General features: G+C 37.3%; 1 protein-coding gene across 1 annotated transcript; it reads right to left on the bottom strand.

The window, feature by feature from the left end:
- Positions 1 to 11,646: 11,646 nt before the first annotated feature.
- On the bottom strand, positions 11,647 to 18,185 carry LOC132151918 (volume-regulated anion channel subunit LRRC8C-like). Its single transcript, XM_059560466.1, has 2 exons — positions 18,045 to 18,185; positions 11,647 to 14,083 (listed from the first exon to the last, which is right to left on the bottom strand). Exons 1-2 carry the CDS (start codon positions 18,180 to 18,182, stop codon positions 11,843 to 11,845), a joined length of 2,379 nt encoding a protein of 792 aa, XP_059416449.1. The 5' UTR covers positions 18,183 to 18,185; the 3' UTR covers positions 11,647 to 11,842.
- Positions 18,186 to 18,726: the final 541 nt, after the last annotated feature.

The raw sequence follows: 18,726 nt of genomic DNA, 5'->3' as shown, positions 1-18,726 counted from the left end.
TAAACAGACTTTGCCTTCCCCACCCCACCAGACAACCAGGTCCAGTGGGTTTGTGTTAGGTATATAACTGCCTCATGAACGATTTGCTGTGGGTCAGTGGTGTTGTTAATCGTATGTGTCTAGCCACCTGCACACACAGAGGGAGACAAAGGAAAAAATATCAGAAAACCACACAAAAAAGTCTCAGAGTTTGATTGAAACAGAGGGTGACAAGGTGAATCCCACATTCCAATTCATGCCGCAGGCAAATTCTGGGTACATGCGGACATTTCTTGGCATTCAAGCTCTTCAGCTATAATAAGCCGCTCTAAAGAAAATACTCTGAAAGACTAGCTTAGCTTTAGTGATGCTGTCTTTAAAATGAAAATTTTAATTTGTTTCTATAGATTATATGAGAAAGGCTGTAGAACTGTCTGCTTTTAATTGACGGCAAAATAAATCAGATTAAATTCAAAATCTATAAAATTGTCTCTAATCACAAGCTTGAAAGTGTCCTTTTGCCTCTATCTACAGCTCCTCTTTGACAGCTGCTGGACCTTGCCTTTTCATGGTTGAACAGATAGCAGTCTTGTCCTCTGGATACATTTTCAAGATCATACTGTCCAAGGTCATCAGCTTGTCAGGTTTGTAAAGGCCTGAGGTCTGGTGCACAACTTCTTGATTTGTTATTAATGCACCACAAATCACAGACCTGCAAAAACTCTTCACAGACAACAGATTAATGAACTTACTCATGCCATCAACATGCTCTATTTTGCATTAAACATTTGTTAATATAAATATTAATAGTTAAAGGGATAGTTCACCCAAAAATGAAAATTCTGTCACTAATTACACAAATTCGTTCATCTTTGGAGCACAAATTAAAATATTTTTGATGAAATCCAAGAGCTTTCTGAGCCTGCATAGACAGCAATGCAACTACCACATTCAATGCCCAGAAAGGTAGTAAGGATATCATTTAAATAGTCCATCTGACATCAGTGGTTCAACCGTAATGTTATGAAGCTACTTAAGCTTATTTGCTTTTGTGCGAAAAGTTAATTAAAAGTTAATTAAAGGTATTCTCGTAGCTTGATAAAAATTACAGTTGAAACACATGGAATTGTTTAACGATGTCCTTACTACCTTTCTGGTCCTTGAACGTGTTAGTTGTGTTGCTGTCGATACAGGGTCAGAAAACTCTGATTTCATCAAAAATATCTTAATTTGTGTCCCAAGATGAACGAAGGTCTTACAGGTTTGGAACAACATGAGGGTGGGTAATTTTTGTGTGAACTATCCTATTAATGATAATAATTGCTGCCAGGGGCGGACTGGCCATCGGGAGCACCGGGACATTTCCCGGGGGCCTGACGGTCATTCTGGCCTGCCGGCTGCGGCTGTGCTGTCGATCAGGCTGACATGCAATAGGCTGTAATGCAACTGCTAATTAATTGATGGACCTATGAATTCACGAATCAGGCGATCGCGGAGTGAAAATGGCACCACCACATGACACCAACATCAGCGAAGCACTGCCTAATTGGCTTTATCCGTGCAAAAAATGGAGTTTAAACGCAAAGGAGGAGCAGAGAGGGAACATACACAGCAAATTACTGCAAAATCCCAGCCATGTTCGCCAGTAGAAAGCAGGTCGGTCAGAATTACATTTACAATATATTTACTATGGATGGGACAGTTCATTGAAAAAAACCAAACCGTTCGGTTCTCCACACACTGCTCGGCACTAATTAAAGGGATAATTCACCCAAATAGCAAAATTATGTCATTAATAACTTACCCTCATGTTGTTCCAAACCCGTGAGACCTCCGTTTATCTTTGGAACACAGTTTAAGATATTTTAGATTTAGTCCTAGAGCTCTCAGTCCCTCCATTGAAGCTGTGTGTACGGTATACTGTCCATGTCCAGAAAGGTAAGAAAAACATCATCAAAGTAGTCCTTGTGACATCAGAGGGTCAGTTAGAATTTTTTGAAGCATCGAAAATAAATTTTGGTCCAAAAATAGCAAAAACTACGACTTTATTCAGCATTGTCTTCTCTTCTGTGTCTGTTGTGAGAGTTCAAAACAAAGCAGTTTGTGATATCCAGTTCGTGAACGAATCATTCGATGTAACCGGATCTTTTTGAACCAGTTCACCAAATTGAACTGAATCGTTTTAAACGGTTCGCGTCTCCAATACGCATTAATCCACAAATGACTTAAGCTGTTAACTTTTTTAATGTGGCTGACACTCCCTCTGAGTTCAAACAAACCAATATCCCGGAGTAATTTATGTACTCAAACAGTACACTGTACACAAGTCATTTGTGGATTAATGCGTATTGGAGACGCAAACCGTTTAAAACGATTCAGTTCGATTTGGTGAACTGGTTCAAAAAGATCCGGTTATATCGAATGATTCGTTCGCGAACCGGATATCACAAACTGCTTTGTTTTGAACTCTCTCACACAACAGACACGGAAGAGAAGACAATGCTGAATAAAGTCGTAGTTTTTGCTAATTTTGGACCAAAATGTATTTTCGATGCTTCAAAAAATTCTAACTGACCCTCTGATGTCACATGGACTACTTTGATGATGTTTTTCTTACCTTTCTGGACATGGACAGTATACCGTACACACAGTTTCAATGGAGGGACTGAGAGCTCTCGGACTAAATCTAAAATATCTTAAACTGTGTTCCAAAGATAAATGGAGGTCTTACTGGTTTGGAACAACATGAGGGTAAGTTATTAATGACATAATTTTGCTATTTGGGTGAACTAACCCTTTAATCGAACAGCAATTTCGCTGTTTACCTTCGATTACTTTATTCAATTTCTGTAACTAAAAACTAATGCTAAAAATCCCTATAAAACCCTAAAAAGTCAGTTTATTTTATCTGTATCTTTACTCTATTGTATTTATTTGTGCTGGTTGCTTTATTTTTTTTTATTAGTTTATTTGACAGGGACCGTGCACAGTTCAAGCCCTGTACCAGAGTTAGCTGTAAAGCTAATTTACATCTGTGGTCCCTGGGCAAGAAAAAAAAAGAAGAAGAACAATATAGAAAATGTAGACAATACTATCAAAACAGATACAAACAAACAACATGTGACAAAACAGTACTCGCATACAAACCAAAACACAGATATAGATACACATTCCATGGATTAATAATCACATAATTGATTCGCCTTCAGCCAAGTTTTTAAGGATATTTTAAAACTGTGAAAGCTTTCAAAATCTCTAATATAAGGTGGAATTAAGTTACACCTTTCTACTACAGAAAAAGAAAAAGCTGATTGCCCAAATTTTGTCTTTCGTGTAACAGTCACCTCTTACAGAAGCCCTGGTGACCCTTACATTTTCTCTGCAAAATGACACACATTGCTTGAGTGGGGGTGGTGCAAGATCATGGATCAATTTATACATCAGGCACATGTCTGCAAAACAGAGAAAACTATCAAAGGTTAATAAATTGTATTTTTTTATGATGGCGCAATGGTGATAGTCCTTTGTTTTTTGTCGAGAACTTTCACAGCTTGTTTGTAAAGGGTACATAAAGGTTTTAGCGTGGTCCGACCCACCTGGAACCAGCTTGTCGAACAGTAAGATAATTGTGAAAAAATCACTGAATGCAAAAACAGTTTAGCTGCGGCTGTTGGTAACTGGTGTCTTATATGTCTAAAATTAGCCAAATTAGCTCTGACACAATTGGAGATCTTTTTTATGTGTTTTTTAAAACTTAAATTAGAATCAATAATTATGCCCAGATACTTGAAATGATCAACAATATGTATCACCTCTCCCATAATACAGATATCGGGTTGATGTTGTGTAACATTCCTCTTAATAGAGAAATAGATACCCACTGTTTTGCTTACATTAAGAGTAAGACAATTGAGAGTTAACCAGTCTGATACTTTGGTTAACACTGCAGTAAGTTTTGCTGCAGCTTGTTCTCTAGTTTTCGCATGGGTGTAGATAACTGTATCATCAGCGTTCAATTGGCTGTGAACTTCTGGGCAAATCAATGGCAGGTCATTAATATATAAACTAAATAAAATTGGTCCTAAAATGGATCCCTGAGGGACTCCAGTAGTGCAGTTAGCAAAGGAGGAGCATCTATCATTAATCCTGGTGCACTGCTTTCTAGAATCTCCATCCATGTTTGTAGTTGTAGTTAGAATATTCTTAATAGTATGATAAAATATATATTTTTGAAAATCTATTTTTTCTATAAACATAGCACATACAACAGTGACTCTAAACCCTTGAAACTAACCGAACCTTGAAAAAGTTGAACTCTTCCACCCCTAGTAATTACGTAATCATTTGGCAGATGGACGCTTTCATCCAAAGCGACTTACAATAGATAAAATCTATTATAAAAAATAAATAACAAATATATGTAATGATAGAAGTTTTAAAAGAGCATCTTAATGACAAACTACCACACTTTTTACATATGGGTATACAGTATTTTTTTAGTGCCAAATTTGACCAGAAATTTAGATTTTCCCTTTCTTGCCTACAATATGTAGTCTAGTCTACAATGTTTATTTATTTATTTTGAAGGTGACGAAGGAAGTATCACCCAATTCAAACTACTGAAAGAGCCAAAGAATTTAGCAGTCTGGTGGACACATGAATTGGGTGGTGGTGACTGCAGCAACAGAGGTGGCCTGGGGTGGAGTCAAATTCCCGGCCTGATTTACTGTCCCAATCCGCCACTGATTGCTGCACCCTATGGAGTGCAAATGTGGTCCCTGTAGGGTTCGTGGATCACCTGTTGAAGCTCTTATTTGTAATGAGTCAGCCATTCTACATTTGGTATATGGAATGTTTTAGACTACGTGATGACAAGGGATCAGACGAAAGTTAAACATCTCCATTTTGTTGACAAAATAGTGTACTTGTACTTTCTATTTTAGGGTGCAAGTACTTGCCTGCCTTAGATCTGTATGTGGTGTTGTGTTTCAGGATGGTAATTAAACAAGATATGTTCTATATAAAGGCATTCGCTGTCCACCTTAGTCAAAGTTAGATGACATGCCAGTATACAGAGCAAAACTGTAACAAAATATTTGCTTCCATCTCTTTTGGAGTTTTGTACAGGTAGAGGTACATGGAGGACATTTTTTATTTCCCTGATTACAATAATAATAATTATAATAATAATAAAATACAAATTTTACCTTCAAATGTAACATAATTTACATTAAATAACTACATGCAAGGCAGAGGTAATGCTTTTGAAAGGGGCAGTAGCTATAGTATTTGCCCTCTCTGCTTTTTACTGTAGACCAGACCATGATTCAGCTATCAATAGGCATATCCATCACAGCTGATCATGTGACCAAACACTCTCTGATCCCTACTTGGTGCTGGAACATGAGATGAGATAGGAGACAACACCCACATACCTCCATTAGACAGAGGATTGCTCCATCAGACATTAATAATTCCCTTTCATATAAATTAGGCCTATAACTGCTTTATACAGCATCATCATTTACTAACATTCTCCTAATCACCATATGAAAATAAAGTCAATTTAAACGCAATGCATTTTTTAATTTATTTTTTGCTTGAAAAACTAATATTGAATATATTTAAGAATAAAAAAATAAACAAAACATTGAATCATGCTATACAGATTAAATTATTGGCTTTAAAGGGGACCTATTATGCTCCTTTTTATAAGATGTAATGTCTCAGGTGTCCCCAGAATGTCTCTGTGAAGTCTCAAAGTACCACACATATCATTTACTATACCATGTCCAAACGTTCCCTTTTTGGGTGCGAGCAGAAACATGCTGCTTTCCTGTGCCTCTTTAAATGCAAATGAGCTGCTGCTCCATATCCCTTCTTCCAGAGGAGGGTTGAGCCTTTACAGTCACGCTCCGGATACTCTCCAATAATAAAATTAGAATTGAGTTTTGGTGATTGAATTCATGAAGATGTATTAATACCTGTTTTTATACGGTCTATGATCAAAACCGACTCTTCGTGAACTTCATATCCAGAACACACAAGTACCACACTTTATATTTTGGGGATATTTTGTGAAACAGTTGAAACAAATGTGCCGAACCGTGTCGAGGCTTTGAAACAATATGACACTCGTCTCCACTGTGGCACCTAAGTTTAGTGGTCACTTGCAGGCATTGAGTCAAAACTGAAGTTTCACCTCAGCCATCCCTACTTTCTGAATGTGTTTGTTAGCACGGTGAACGGCTAATGTGGATAAAGTTACCATTGTCTCTGACTGTATTCAATGAGATCAGAGCTAACTTATGTCGTTATTTATTTTTAAGAAGCAATCGATTTGCGTTTATGAATTATAAAGATGGTGAGTGTTTTGGGGGTTAAAAAATAAAAATGACATAGCTCTGGTCTCTGTGAATACAGATACAATGTGCTAAAAAACACATTCAGAAAGGTTTCCAAACATTCGCAAAATGAAAAGTTAGTTATTTGCATGTCCCGGATATGAAGTTGGATCACGAACAGTTGGTATTGATCCATATATGAGAATGAACTTTTGTTGGCCCTTGTTTGTAAAGTTTGTGATAATTTGCATTATTTTAACACATACGAATTTAGGGTTTTTCTTGGACATATTCCCTTCATGAATAAAATTAATCCACTGTGTCCTCAGTGAGAGTTTATAAAAGTGAAATTGGCATAATAGGTCCCCTTTTAAGGCATACTGTTACACAGTTCAATTATGTAAATAATTTTGCTAATTTTTCTGTCCATTTCATTTTCAAAATTTTAACAAATATGACTGAGACATATTTGAATAATCTTCACCATCATACTGTCATCCCACATAAATAAATAAATAAAATCTTGTTTGCAGTTACATTTTTAACATCAGCAATGTGTTAAACTTTCTGGTGTATGCATGCATTTAGGAAATAAGCAAATTATCCTTAAATATTGGATAGACTCGAATCTGTTGCATTTACTGCACAATACTGCCACCTGTGTGACAACTCTCCCTTGAGAATTTCAAAACATCAACTGAACTCAACACAAGGGACAAATAATGCATTTTATTTATGCTGTTTTACAAATCAAAAACACTTTGGTAGAATGAAAATAATACAAAATTAAGGCATAAAATAAGGCATATTGCGGCACTATGTAGTTGTTTTGACACAATCTGTATTGTATAAAGCACTAGGCTATATAAATAAAAGTGACTTGACTATATTATGTCAGCACTTTTATTTAATGGAAAACAAATCCTTCCTTTTATGCCCAGAAAAAAAAAAAAAAAGGCCACTCTGAAGCTTTGGCATTCACATCACTATAACCACTAACATGCAGACCAGACATAAGACCAGAACATGAACTGACCTTCCTGACCTAAGACAGGTCTACTGACAAAAACAAACAAAAATCACTTCAAATGCACCAAAGCTATTTGTGAATATTTTAATAAAGGAATACATGCAAAACACACAAAGGTCTGGTGATCTAAGTATTCAGTTTTAACCTTAAAGCAACTAAAGATGTGTATTACCAGTGTCTTGGAATTCATACATGAAACACTGATTCAATGACACTCGTTTATGATGGCGATGTAACAGCAATCTATTAAAAAAAGGCCACATGCTGATCTCAGTACATCAGATGAGTCACCTCCCACAAGGCAAGATCAGATCAGAGACGATGCAATTGCCATGTACATGACCTCAAGAAAAGACACACACACTCATAATCAATCGCCACTGTCTAGCTGAGAGAAAATACTGTGGGAACTAAGTCTACCTGATAGGCCTGTCGCAATAATCAATATATCGACTTATTACACAATATATGTACATGACCTCAATAATTTTTAGTGACAATGTATCGCCCATTATATTTACTTAAACATTAATGTCACCATGTTTTTTGCATTCCACTTGCGCCAGTGTCTTTGCAGCTTCTCGTACATAACATGATGTAGTTGGTGCTAGTTCAAATTTATTGTTTTTATTGTTAAAATTGTTTTTTTTGTTTGTTTGTTTTTTTTTTTACAGCAATACAATGCACCCTTAATTTACAAAGAAAATAAGGTCCGGGAAAAAAATCTGGAATCTGGGAAAATCTTCATACATTTTATTCGTGAATATTTCTTTTTTCTACATGTTACTTTGCCATTTTTGTTAGAAAATGTTTATTTACTATTTATTCAAGTTTTTCAAGGTATCGGAATATAAAGTTTGTTGTCATTTGAAAGTATGTAGGTCTTCTTGCATTATTATGCTTTTATATTATGATTATATATTCAGTGGCATAAAATGGTCTTAAAATGACAATAATATTATTAATTGCAATTATTGCTGGGACAATATATTGCACAACAAAAAGTTATCGAGACAGGCCTACTACCAACCTGATTTATCTTAGTGCACCTTGAGAGATCTTTTTTTGCATATTATAGACATTATAGAAGAATACATTTCTTCAAATGCTTTTGTTTATATGTTTAGAGCTTTGTTTCTGGCAAATGTTTTCTTTTAGTTTGCATAAAATAGAAACAGTGTACAATGCAAGCTTAAATGACAAATACTGTTGACTAATATGATTAATAAATCGAAATGTCTATTTGTAGTACATTGTTGGTTTATAAGAAAAATGTGTGTACATTAAAAGACCAAGTTAAGGTAAGAAAAATGCCTTCTGCATCTGCTTTCTGTCTTCAACCAGAAAAGTCAAGTACTGTTAAAACTAAGCAAACCACAGCAGAAAATGCATAATGTGACATTTGAAGCTAGGCACAACTAGAACATAAGAGGTATACTGAAATGTGGTTACCTTTATCTGCCCAGGATCTACTGCCAACAGCAGACAAACTCATCACTAAAACAGTAATGCTAAGATAAACATGTAAATCTACCCGAGAACACATGCATAAGGATCCTGCTTTCCAAAAGCTTAAGAATTATCAGTAAATATGCAGGAAGAAAAAAAAATACTACTAGTATAAATGTTTACATTAACTATTTTCCTATAATACATACTTCAAATCCTTGCAAAGTCCTATATACACATAAAGTGTCAAATAAAAGGAATGTTAAAGTTCCTAGTGCATATTCTAATATCACTATTTCCAGTGCAAAACATGTTGTACAGTACTTGACCTGCAAAAGCTTAATGGATTATGAAAGCAAATGTCAGTCAAATGCAGTGAAAGAATGCAATGAAATTGCATCCCACTGTCTTTAAAATAAATCCCTGTCAATTGTCTACTTTTATGATTTACATGTATAGAAAATTAAATAAAGAGTCTTAAAATGTTTACAACGCATCTTTTTCATATTCTACAACAGGGATAGGCAACTCCGGTCCTGGAGGGCCACTATCATGCAGAGTTTAGCTTCAGCCCTCATAAAAACTCACCTGCCTGTATCTATCTAGTAATCCCGAAAACACTGATTGCCTTGTTCAGGTTTGTTTAATTAGGGTTGGAGCTAAACTCTGCAGGACAGTGGCCCTCCAGGACCAAAGTTGCCTATCCCTGTTCTACAATGTAATATTATATTATATTATATGGAATTATATTCCGGACTTTATTCAAAAGGAATTGCAAATTGTATTTGCAATTGCGTTTTCAATTTGTGGACGCATAAAATGTGACATAATCCAAACGCAAATGCAAATCACACATTACCGTTTGCATTTTCGTTTAAGCGAACGCAGTGTCTGCCAAATTTAAAATGGAAATGCAAAGTCCGTTTGCAATTACGTTTCCCATATCTTACGAGCTGTGAGCCTGTCATATTTAAATAGCAATATTAATTACCACATTTGCCTTTTCACTCTCTCTGCACTGTGCATGTAAACTGCCAAAACTCAAATGGAATCGCAATTCCTTTTGCATTTGAATTTCCAACGTCTACACGGAAACCTGTAAATCAAGTGAAAGGGGTGGGGCCATTTTATTGGGCGTGTTTGCATTGGGAAGTGACGTCACTCACAGTCGACGGTAATAAAAGAGGCAACTGATATAATATTTAGTTTCATTTGTAATGACTGTATATATACACATTTCCCTGAACTAAGTACATTTCTGCTGCTATTATTATGTTTAAATGAAAAATGAAAGGAGGCAGTGGTATTTCATATCCTTTTTTGTTTTATTGTAAATATACAGTGAGGAAAATTGCAGTAGTCAAGGCAAGCTGACTGAAGTTATCAAGTACGCTGCTGTTTGCAGAATTACTGGACCTGCGTCCTCGCAGACATCACACTCCCAAGTCAAATGCACAAAGTCTGAACTACCGAAGTTGCAAGTCCGAAATCAGCGTACTTTGTATTGAGAAACGCGCACAGACCTACGTCACCAGTCTATTTGCCTAATCTTCCCGGTGTAACGGTTTAACTGGTTACCGTGTTATCTGGTTACGAACTTCCTGGTTCAGGTCTCTGCTGCAGATGTGCTGGAATGACGGCAGCAGACTCTGCGATTCTGAAATCACAAACTGACGCTATATGAAGTGTTTACTGACTGACGCAGACTTGCTCATTGCATGATTCAGATATTCTTGTAAAGATTACAAGTTATTAGTATGATCGCCTGTTTTGCGGCTGAATTAAGTAGGATAAAAAAAAAATAAAGTCCATCTGTGTTGGCGCGGGTTTCGAACACGCGCTAAAAGACGGCACACCGCGAGACGAGAGTCACTAAACACCAAGCTACTGATCTACACCGAATCAGCTCCAGATCTCTCGATTGAAGACAGGACTGATGTGCCGCCGCTGAATCAAGGAAATGTGACCGTGTTAACTTGTGACCTGTGTTTACTTATTATGAAAATAAACCATAGCAGACCACTGACTACATTTTATGGTTCATGATGTTAAAGAACATTTCAAAACGTCTCAGACAACTGTACATTTGTGGCTACTGTGGTTTAATTATAAACCCTATCGATAACTCATATTTACCATAGTAAAACATGGTACATTTTAGTATGATCGAAGATACAAAAATTCTTCCAGAACAGATGATGTATATGTGCATTCCCAGAAGAGATGAAAAATGGATTCGTGTTCAGCACCACAAAAAGAACATAAAGTGTCAATATCAGGAAACATCTTTTTTAAGTAAAGCTACACAGGATAGAAAAGATGAAGTAATTTTTAAGACACATCCTTAACCTTATTGGTTATTAAGTATTCAGATGACAAAGTCCACACTAATTAATTAATAATTATTTATTACCGTCGACTGTGAGTGACGTCACTTCCCAATGCAAACACGCCCAATAAAATGGCCCCACCCCTGTCACTTGATTGACAGGTTTCCGTGTAGACGTTGGAAATTCAAATGCAAAAGGAATTGCAATTCCATTTGAGTTTTGGCAGTTTACATGCACAGTGCAGAGAGAGTGAAAAGGCAAATGTGGTAATTAATATTGCTATTTAAATATGACAGGCTCATAGCTCGTAAGATATGGGAAACACAATTGCAAATGGACTTTGGATTTCCATTTTAAATTTGGCAGACACAGTGCGTTCGCTTAACGAAAATGCAAATGGTAATGCGCGATTTGCATATGGATTATGTCACATTTTATGTGTCCACAAATTGAAAACGCATTTCCTTTTTGCAATTCCTTTTGAATAATGTCTGGAATATCATTCCATAATGTAAGGCATTAAAAGGTATTCATCCCTAGATGTTTCTCTTTTTTGCATTAAAAGGCGATTAAGTACAAGTCCAGCTCTAAACATGAAATTGCAAGTACTCACCCATATAGATCACTATACATACTACAGGACGAAACCCCTGGAGTCTTGCCTCTTAAGGAGTCAGATTACAATATTTGGCATGAAAGCAAAACAGTCATCACTCTGCTTGCATTTGTTCCCTGACTTCTGTAGGCAGCGTTTCAAACAGCGAGTCTTCTACGACAAGTCCACTGCACTTTAAGGCGCGACAATGGCCAAGTTCAGCTGGTAAGAACTCAAAGTGATTACCCTTTAACTCCAAATGAGTCAGTACACCTAGGAAAGAAATCTTTGGTGAGAGGACAGACAGCATGTTTCTGCCAAGCTTTAGAGTCTTCAGCTTCTTACAGAAGAAGAGCTCATCAGGAATATTTTCAATTTTGTTGCAACTAACAGAGAAGTACTGAAGGCTTTGGAGAACGCCTATCTCCGGTGGGATGAAACGGATGTCATTATTGGAAACATCAAGGTAACGGAGTTTGTTGCACAGGAACAAATGTGAAGGTAGGATCTCGATCTTGTTATGACTGAAGTAGAGGCGCTCCAAGCTGTTGAGTTTTTTAATGTGTTCAGGTATAAAAGCAATGCTGTTGTGCCAAAGCTTCAGACAGGTCAGCTTTCTGAGGTGCTGGAAGCTGACAATCTCTTCAATAGTGCGTAGATTGTTCTCTTTCAGATTCAAAGTCTGCAGATTAGACAGGCTGAAAATGGCGTGTGGTATACGCTCCAGATCACAGTGCACCAACTCAAGTTCTGTAAGATTCACCATCTTTTTCAGGTTGTTTAGCATGACCAGTTTGGTGCCATCATTGCAAATACAGAGGCGTAGTAGATGGCTGGCCACATCCACAATGGATTGAGGGATCTTGGTGAAGTTGCTCTTGAGCGTCAGTGTCTTCAGCGCTTTGAGCTCTCGTAGAGAGTCTAGGGTCACATTCTTTGATGCATCAGAACTCAAAGAGCCACTCAGATGGAGCTCTTCCAAGTTTCGCAACACATACATCCAGTGTGGAAGTTCACGGGCATCATCAAACTTAACTCGCAACACCTTCAAGTTCTCCTTGAGGAAGGAGGTGGCTGCACTGTGGATCTTGAGCGAGCACTGGTAAAGCGAAAGCTCCTGGAGATCCTCTAGTTGGGCAATGGCTGCTGGTATGGTAACATTATTAATAATCTCAAGCTTCAAAGATTGCAGCTCTGTCACCTCAAAGATGGTATCTGGGAGACCAGACAGCATAAAGAGTTGAAGTTCTAGTCTGTTATTGCTGTTGGTCTGCAACTTCTGCCGAAGCTTATCAGCTGTCCACTCGTGGTTGAGGTTGAGCTGTTTCAGCTTGTTTTCACTCACTTCTGAGAGAAAAACTGCAAATCTCTTGGAATATAAGGGATCATACTGGTCAATCATGTGCAACATGAAAGCAAAGTCATTCTTTACATCGGGGATGTCATCAATTCCAGTCTCTTGCCTGACATATTCAAAAGAGTATTCCTTGAGAGAAATATAGAACAGCCAGTAGGATGTATAAAGGCAGGTAAGGCCGTAAACTCCAACAAAACACAAATAACAGTAGGAGAGCTTGGAGAACAAGTGGGCCATAGTATGATTGCAACAGAAGTACCGGTAGCCTGTCATGTCCAGCATGTTCTCAGTACAGGTAACACTGAACCTAACCTGTGACACCAGAGCACTGTTGTATGCAATTATAATGATAAATTTGAGTACTTTTACAACAGTCTGACGGACATACATCATATATAATATATCACCCTCCTCCACATGCAGGCGGAATTTTTTGACCTTCTCAAACAAGGCCTTGGCTTGCTCTCCTTCCTTCTTGTCAAGGACACTTGCTACTGGCTGTTCAACAACAATCTTTTCAGGAATGGATCTTAAAGACTGAGTCTTTTCCAGGTTGCCCTCACCAACTGGAGTATCAAGGTTTGACCTACTGGCACTGTTCTTCTTCTTGTCCTTCTCCTCAGGATTCTCCCCAGATACTTCTGACAGTGCCCTCGTAGTCCATGGGGAGTCAAAACACTTGCCCAGAATGGATATAAAGTGCTCAATTTTAGAGCTGGAGCCAGGAAATTTGAACCAGAAATTGCTGCACACCATGAAAATTACAGTATGTATGAGAACCAGGTAAGGGAAGTACTTAGCATACCAATGCAGTGCCTTTTCATAGCACATTTGGTTTATGTAATTATACTGCTGAATATCCAAGTTCGTCTTTAGTCCTTTCAACTCATGGACAGGCACTATTGATTCATTATTTGTAGAAGGAGGTGGGCACATCAGTTCTGTCTGGTTTGGCGAGAATGTCCTTTGAGGAAGGCATATGATTTTATCTTGCATCACCTAAATGGACAGAAGAGTGAAAAAGAAGAGACAGAAATTTGCATTAAAGTAGTTGGGGGATAGTTAAACCAGCATCTTTCCATGTACATTATAACTATGTAATATACCATTCTAACCAATGTACTATCCATTATAATTACATTAATATCCCCAAGTATGCAGTAAATGCTAATGAACTTCAAATGCAGAGAGCAAATAAATAAACCTCAAGCGTGTTTAAGATAGCAGACAAGGCCATTGCATGGACTGAATTACAAATCCACACCACCCATATATTTCCAGGAACAGTGTAACACTATCTGACAAGGAGCATCTCTTTTAAGATAACTATTTTGGTCCTCTGACATCATTGTTTGACTCAGGAAATGAAAAATCATTACATTAAAGGTGGGTGATATGACCAAAATCTTGTATCATCATATGAGTAATTTTATATCACGAGAACGATATATATCACTATTTATTTTTTCTTTTAATGAGGTTTTTATGATATTAAAATCTTTGATACCATATAATTTTCATAATCGTCACCAATGTTGAAATCAAAATAATACAAGAAAAAAAAAAGAAGTTCACTGGAGATAAATAAACAGTCAGTAATAGGACAAGCAATAGGACAAAAAACTACAATAAATAAGTCTTCACTCTGTAAATTATATCGATCTATCTATCTATCTATCCATCTATAGGCATAATTATTATCATTTATTTATTTATTTTCTTCTTATTCTACTTACAAAAGTAATTTAGTCAAGAGCAGTGAGAGATTTTGGTAGACAGAATGAATATTGGAACACTTACCCTTTAAGACCGGAGCTTTCTTTCGTAACTGTTTACGATCCCTTAAGATCTAAATGGCTTTGTTTATGAGGATAGGCTACTTGCAAAGCTGGGAATTTGGGTGCATATATGTATTTATGCAATCATTCAAAGCCAATAAAGTGGCAATCAAATTGTGAAACTGGTTTATTAAATCATTTCAATGCAAACAGGCTGAAGTAGTTTAAGTCTTTGGTTCTTTTAATTGTGATGATTTTGACTTACACTTAACAAAAATCCACAAATTCACTATCTCAACAAATTTGAATACTTCATAAGACCAATAATAATAATAATAATAATAATAATAATGATTAAAAAAAAAACATTTTTAGTGAATTGTTGGCCTTCTGGAAAGTATGTTAATTTACTGTACATGTACTCAATACTTGGTAGGGGCTCCTTTTGCTTTAATTACTGCCTCTATTCGGTGTGGCATGGAGGTGATTAGTTTGTGGCACTGCTGAGGTGGTATGGAAGCCCGGGTTTCTTTGACAGTGGCCTTCAGCTCATCTGGATTTTTTGGTCTCTTGTTTCTCATTTTCCTCTTGACAATACCCCATAGATTTAATCTGGGTTTCAAGTCTGGTGAGTTTGCTGGCCAGTCAAGCACACCAACACCATGGTTATTTAACCAACTTTTGGTGCTTTTGGCAGTGTGGGCAGGTGCCAAATCCTGCTGGAAAATGAAATCAGCAAAAAGCTGGTCAGCAGAAGGAAACATGAAGTGGTTTTCTTGGTAAACGGGTGCAGTGACTTTGGTTTTCAAAAAAAACACAATGGACCAACACCGGCAGATGACATTGCTCCCCAAATCATCACAGACTGTGGAAACTTAACACTGGACTTCAAGCAACTTGGGCTATGAACTTCTCCACTCTTCCTCCAGACTTTAGGACCTTGGTTTCCAAATGAAATACAAAACTTGCTCTCATCTGAAAAGAGGACTCTGGACCACTCGGCAACAGTCCAGTGAGTCTTCTCCTTAGCCCAGGTAAGATGCCTCTGACCTTGTCTGTGGTTCAGCAAATCCCTTGTCATGTCTGTGTGTGGTGGCTCTTGATGCCTTGACACCAGCCTCAGTCTATTCCTTGTGAAGTTCACTCAAATTCTTGAATTGATTTTGCTTGACAATCCTCATAAGGCTGCGGTTCCCTCGGTTGGTTGCACATCTTTTTCTTCCACCCTTTTTCCTTCCACTCAACCTTTTGTTAACATGCTTGGATACAGCACTCTGTGAACAGCCAGCTTCTTTGGCAATGAATGTTTGTGGCTTTCCCTACTTGTGAAGGGGTTCAATGATTGTCTTCTGGACAACTGTCAGATCAGCAGTCTTCCCCTGATTGTGTAGCCTAGTGAACCAAACTGAGAGACCATTATGAAGGCTCAGGAAACCTTTGCCGGTTTTTTGAGTTGACTAGCTGATGGGGATGTCATCATATTCTAATTTGTTGAGATATTGAATTGGTGGGTTTTTGTTAAATGTGAGCCAAAATCATCACAATTAAAAGAACCAAAGACTTAAACTATTTCAGTCTGTGTGCATTGAATTTATTTAATACACAAGTTTCACAATTTGAGTTGAATTAATTTTAATAAATTAACTTTTCCACGACATTCTAATTTACTGAGATGCACCTGAATTAGCAGCTGATGTGTGGCTTATGCACTCCTCTCACACAGAAACAGAGACAGTGCATGCATATAGCTCTGTTGTTTGTGTTTCAACGGCCTAAAATCAGTTGTTTTTAAACTGCAGTGATTAAAACCGTGTGCAAACATTAAGTTTTCATTTCCACACTCACAACAATGTGACATGAGCACGCATGCTGTTATTTACATTTCTGCCTGCATCCCCATGTAATGCATGTAAGACTGCCATCATTAAATGAAAAAGTATTGCCATAAACGATGTATTTTGTGGCACCACGAAATAAACTATAGAGTATAATATGAAACGATAGACTTTTAATTTCATCCTTAAAAACGTCATATCGCCCAGCCCTACATTACACTAGCCATTTAAATATAAGAGTGAGATGAATTACCTTTGGGCTAGGAGAAAAAGGTGCTCAACGACTACTCAACACACCAGGCCAAAAATAAATAAATAAATAAATAAAAAACAACAACCTTTCACTAGAACTGAAAAGCAGTAAACAAAAGCATTCTGTATATGATTCAAGATGTGTGCACTTCCCCCCTTTTCCTGCAAAATTGTTTAAGTTTGTCTGATAATTACACCATGTGGTTTCTGTCTGGAAAGGTAATGAGAAACAAGAACTCTGCTAAAAAAAAAAAAAGAGGGAAAAGATTGTGAGAGCTCTACACAGCATTATAGTGTAGCACAAAGACAACAAGCTGGCTGCTGAGTAAAGCCTGCTAATGAAGCATCAGCTCCGTCATCTCTGCAGTAAAATGGATGTGAGGTGCAGCAGCCCCAAGTGCCTAATAAAATGTGCATTATGCACTACATGGCCACTCAAAGTGCCCCCAGTCAAACATGGTCATTTAGCAAAGAGGCGGCTATTTATTCCCCCCTCAGAACCACAGGACTATGCCATGACATTAGTAAACGCATTAATTAGATCAATTAATACAGCCTTCACTGGGAGCATCATGAATATCCAATCTCAATTCAGAAATTGCAATACATAATGCGACTGTCCCATTCTTTGATGCACAACTCCAGCCATAGCGGGGGATATTCCCACCCTAACAGTTGGTTCCTGTTAGTGTTTGTTGAGGCTAAAAATAATTAGGATCATCTAGGAATTGAAACTCGAGGGCACGTGTGCTTGAAGCTCCACCCACTAGTTTGAGGCTGAGTAGCTTTACCACAGGAGTCATTTTGTGTTTATAGAGGGGCCTCCTGAGGGGAAGGAGTAATCTTTTCGAGTGGGGTGAGTGGAATTTTTTCTGTTAACAAACTCCCACTTCTAAATGCAGTATGCACTCTCCAACAGTGGGCTATTCATGCACAGAGGAAATCCATCTATGGTGTGAAGTCATTCATTATTCTATTGCTGTGGATCAAGGAAGACTGTATGTCTTAGTTTGTCTTAAGATGTCAGTAAAAAACTTTGAAAGACCAAAATGTTATTTCAGTGTGTGGTTTAATGGGAATTTTTTTAATATTTACCTGCAGAGTGCATCCAAACACACCTATCATGAGCATGACCACAGAGAGGTAGTCTGTGAACACATCCCACCATGGCTTCAGAACCCGGAATGCTGGCTGCTGTTCCGTGAACTGCCGGAATTCGGTCACTGGAATCATACTCCTGTACAGGCACAATGAGGAGTTATGAATATGAATAGGAAGAAATTTTGAAAAACAAAAAACAGCTGATATGCTATCCTAGAGTTAATAACAGAATTTCTGTAGTTTTTGATAAATTCTAAAAAAAGATTTCTTCAATTAATAACATTCTTTAAAAAAGGCAAGTAATAAAATGAAGACAAAAGAAACATTACACAATCATCATTTCATTCTTGCATTCAAAAGCAGTTATTCCTCCCAAAACCTCCATTCCTCCACTTTGCAGTGTGCAGTGCAATTGGCTACCATGCATAACATTTAAATAATAAATACACTGTAAACAAAAAATATCTGATGCTCTTCACAGGCCAAGAACACAACTATAGCCTGCTGTGTGCATGGAAGCATTTGAAAGCCATGGTATTTTATTGTACTTTTTACAACACCGTGCTAGACTAAATATTAATTGATGGGAGTTTAAAATGAATAAGCTATGGTATGACAGTCAACCAGCATTTTACACTGAAAAAAATCATTCATCCAATTAAAAAAAAATTAGGGT

Source organism: Carassius carassius, chromosome 10 (assembly GCF_963082965.1).
Source record: "Carassius carassius chromosome 10, fCarCar2.1, whole genome shotgun sequence".
NCBI lineage: Eukaryota > Metazoa > Chordata > Actinopteri > Cypriniformes > Cyprinidae > Carassius > Carassius carassius.
The sequence above is the reverse complement of the archived record's forward strand: the minus strand, read 5'-3'. Positions and strand labels throughout refer to the sequence as shown.

Coding starts and splice junctions, on each gene's coding strand:
- LOC132151918 (XM_059560466.1), bottom strand. CDS start 18,182: ATGATTCCAGTGACCGAATTCCGGCAGTTCACGGAACAGCAGCCAGCA. Junction 14,084..18,044: donor TGTTTGGATGCACTCTGCAG/GTAAATATTAAA, acceptor CTGTCCATTTAG/GTGATGCAAGATAAAATCAT.